The 2,378-nt window shown below is 55.7% G+C and overlaps 1 protein-coding gene across 1 annotated transcript; it reads right to left on the bottom strand.

The window, feature by feature from the left end:
• LOC108772224 (uncharacterized) lies at positions 1-831 on the bottom strand. The gene has a single exon (XM_018537717.1). It carries the CDS (start codon positions 829-831, stop codon positions 1-3), a length of 831 nt encoding a protein of 276 aa, XP_018393219.1.
• Positions 832-2,378: the final 1,547 nt, after the last annotated feature.

Genomic DNA, 2,378 nt, shown 5'->3' with positions numbered 1-2,378 from the left:
CTACACTATCAGGTAATGTCCCCACGGTAAGGTGTTCGCCGAGTCCGGTACGACGTACCGTTTGTCGTCGTACGGACTCAGAGCGATCTTCTTCTCCGACACCGTGTACACCCGTAACTTGGATCGTATGCACGCCTGCCTGCGCGCCATTTCGATATCCTCCTTCAGGCACCGGGTGTAATCCTCGAACGATATCGTTCGCGCTACGACGCTGCTCTTCACCCCCTTCGCCTTCTTAGTGTCCCTCTTTCCGTCCACGCGCAGCGCGTACATCTTCGCTCTGAGCCCGACGAACTCGGTCATGATGGCGCCGTTGTTCTCGTCCTTCATGAGACCGGGCACCTTCTTGTTCGCGAGAGGCATACCGTACGCGTTGTTCGCGGGATAGTCGCTCGTGTCGAATCTGTCTATGTCGCGTTTCATGGTATCGTACACGTCGTCGCACTCTATACGGTAGATCAAACTGTCCGTGTCGGTGTACATGATTTCGCATCTATCGCGAAACAGCGGCGTCATGTACTCGTGGTGAAACTCGTACAGGCACGTTTTCGAAATGTCCAGGATGCACATACCCACGTAAATAGGCTTGTCGAATTTCACCTCGAGTTTCCGCAATTCGACCGCTATCAGGTTCTCCGCGAAGACACTGCGGCTGCGAAAGTTAGGTTTCGCGATCAACGCCTCAACGCCGTATCGTCCTTCCCACGCCGTCACCAGTTTAACGTCGACGCGTTCGCGCACGTTCTCCATCGTCTTGCCGAACACCGCGTTGTTCATCAGTTTGTACAGGTTTTTCTCGAAATCGTTCGTCGCGCGCGTTCTAAACTGCATGTTGAGTTCGATGTAGTCGACGAGCCAGGCCGATTGCGCGAATCGCAACACTCGATGGATCTTCGTTACGCGAAGACCGTGACGCGTGCACTGTTGAAGGTTGCGGTAGTGGACGACGTACCGCTGCTTATCGCATACCGTCGCGAGAAGCTTGTCGTCCCGCTTGTCGGGCGGCTTCGCGCGCGTCGGGCAGAACGGCAGGTCGGCGTGCGCGTCGTGGAGACGCCGCGGATACTCGAGATCAACCTCAAGGATGTACCCGATGGGTGAATCCAACGCGCGTATAGTCGAAACTGTGCGCGTCGTCGACCCATGCAAAGTCGGCGTAGGGCAACGGTTGGCACATCGCCCAGCCGTACAGGTTGTTCAAGTCGTAATACATGAGGTACGACGACGGTTCCGACGGGTCGTATGCCTGCATGTACCTGTTATTAGCCCGCGCGTATCTGCCGGAACACTGGCTGAGGCCGCCGCGTATGTCGCGCTCGACGAACATCACCATATCGATGTCGGTGAGCAACTCGAACTTCACACGCGTGTGTTTAAGCATCGCGTCCCACGTGAAACCGGGCAGGGTGTAGTAATGCGCGGGATCGAGACCGTAACTCGCGACGCAACTGTCGCGAAAGTTCTCAAACACATCGGCCAACAACATAACGTCAGTTTTTAGGTAGAGATCGCTGTACTCGCCGAGCGTTCGCACGGAGAACCGCTGCCACACGTTCTCGGCGTGCGCGTAATCGCTCTCGGACACTGTATCGCCCGTCAGCGAGCTGTGGAACGATTCGCGCGGCGGCAAGTGCGTATCGTTCAGTCTCTCTACGCTGTCCACGTACTCGTAGGGGAACACCCCTTTACGAGTGAGCAGATCGAAGTCTTCGTCCGATAAAGCCGAAAATTCGGAACGCACAATTTTCAGTTTGTCCTTGTCGAGGTACGACGACATTTTGTCCAGACTTGCACTCAGAAATTTATACGAGTCTATGAACCGTAGTTTCACGCACTTTCGCGAATCTTTGTCACTGGTGTCACTAGTGTCTTTGACGTGTTTCGTGAAGGATATATACTTCTCCTTGGGAAGTAGATCTACTTGTCCCTGGAATAGCATCGCTATTTCCTGTACGATGAAGTGCGCGTCGTACCCCGACAGGTTGTGGAATACAACCGGAACGTACGGAGAGTCCTTGTAGTTCACATTGCAGACCTTGTGCGCCGGACCGCGGTACCGCCCGGTGAGGTGGTCGCGCGCCCGCTCTTCAGCCGGGGCGAACGGCCTCTCGCAGATGTGGCAGTGCGTCGCACTGTCAAATCTCCGCCAGTCGTCGCGCGTAAAGTCCATGGGCCGGTTGGTCGTTAGCGCATTCTTCACGCGATGCGCCAAAGCCTCTAGCTGGCTCGCGAACCAACTAACGCAGTCGTTATCCCGCCGACATCTGTATTCGGACAACGCGCCGTCGTACGAGCAGTGCACGTAATAAGCTATACTGAACGCTTCGTGCCGCTGGTTCGCGTACGACGCCGCCGATGATGATGCATCCTCGGTTTTC

Source organism: Cyphomyrmex costatus, unplaced genomic scaffold (genome assembly GCF_001594065.2).
Source record: "Cyphomyrmex costatus isolate MS0001 unplaced genomic scaffold, Ccosl1.0 scaffold180, whole genome shotgun sequence".
In the NCBI taxonomy this organism is placed as follows: Eukaryota; Metazoa; Arthropoda; class Insecta; order Hymenoptera; family Formicidae; genus Cyphomyrmex; species Cyphomyrmex costatus.
The sequence above is the reverse complement of the archived record's forward strand: the minus strand, read 5'-3'. Positions and strand labels throughout refer to the sequence as shown.

Coding starts and splice junctions, on each gene's coding strand:
- LOC108772224 (XM_018537717.1), bottom strand. CDS start 831: ATGCAGTTTAGAACGCGCGCGACGAACGATTTCGAGAAAAACCTGTAC.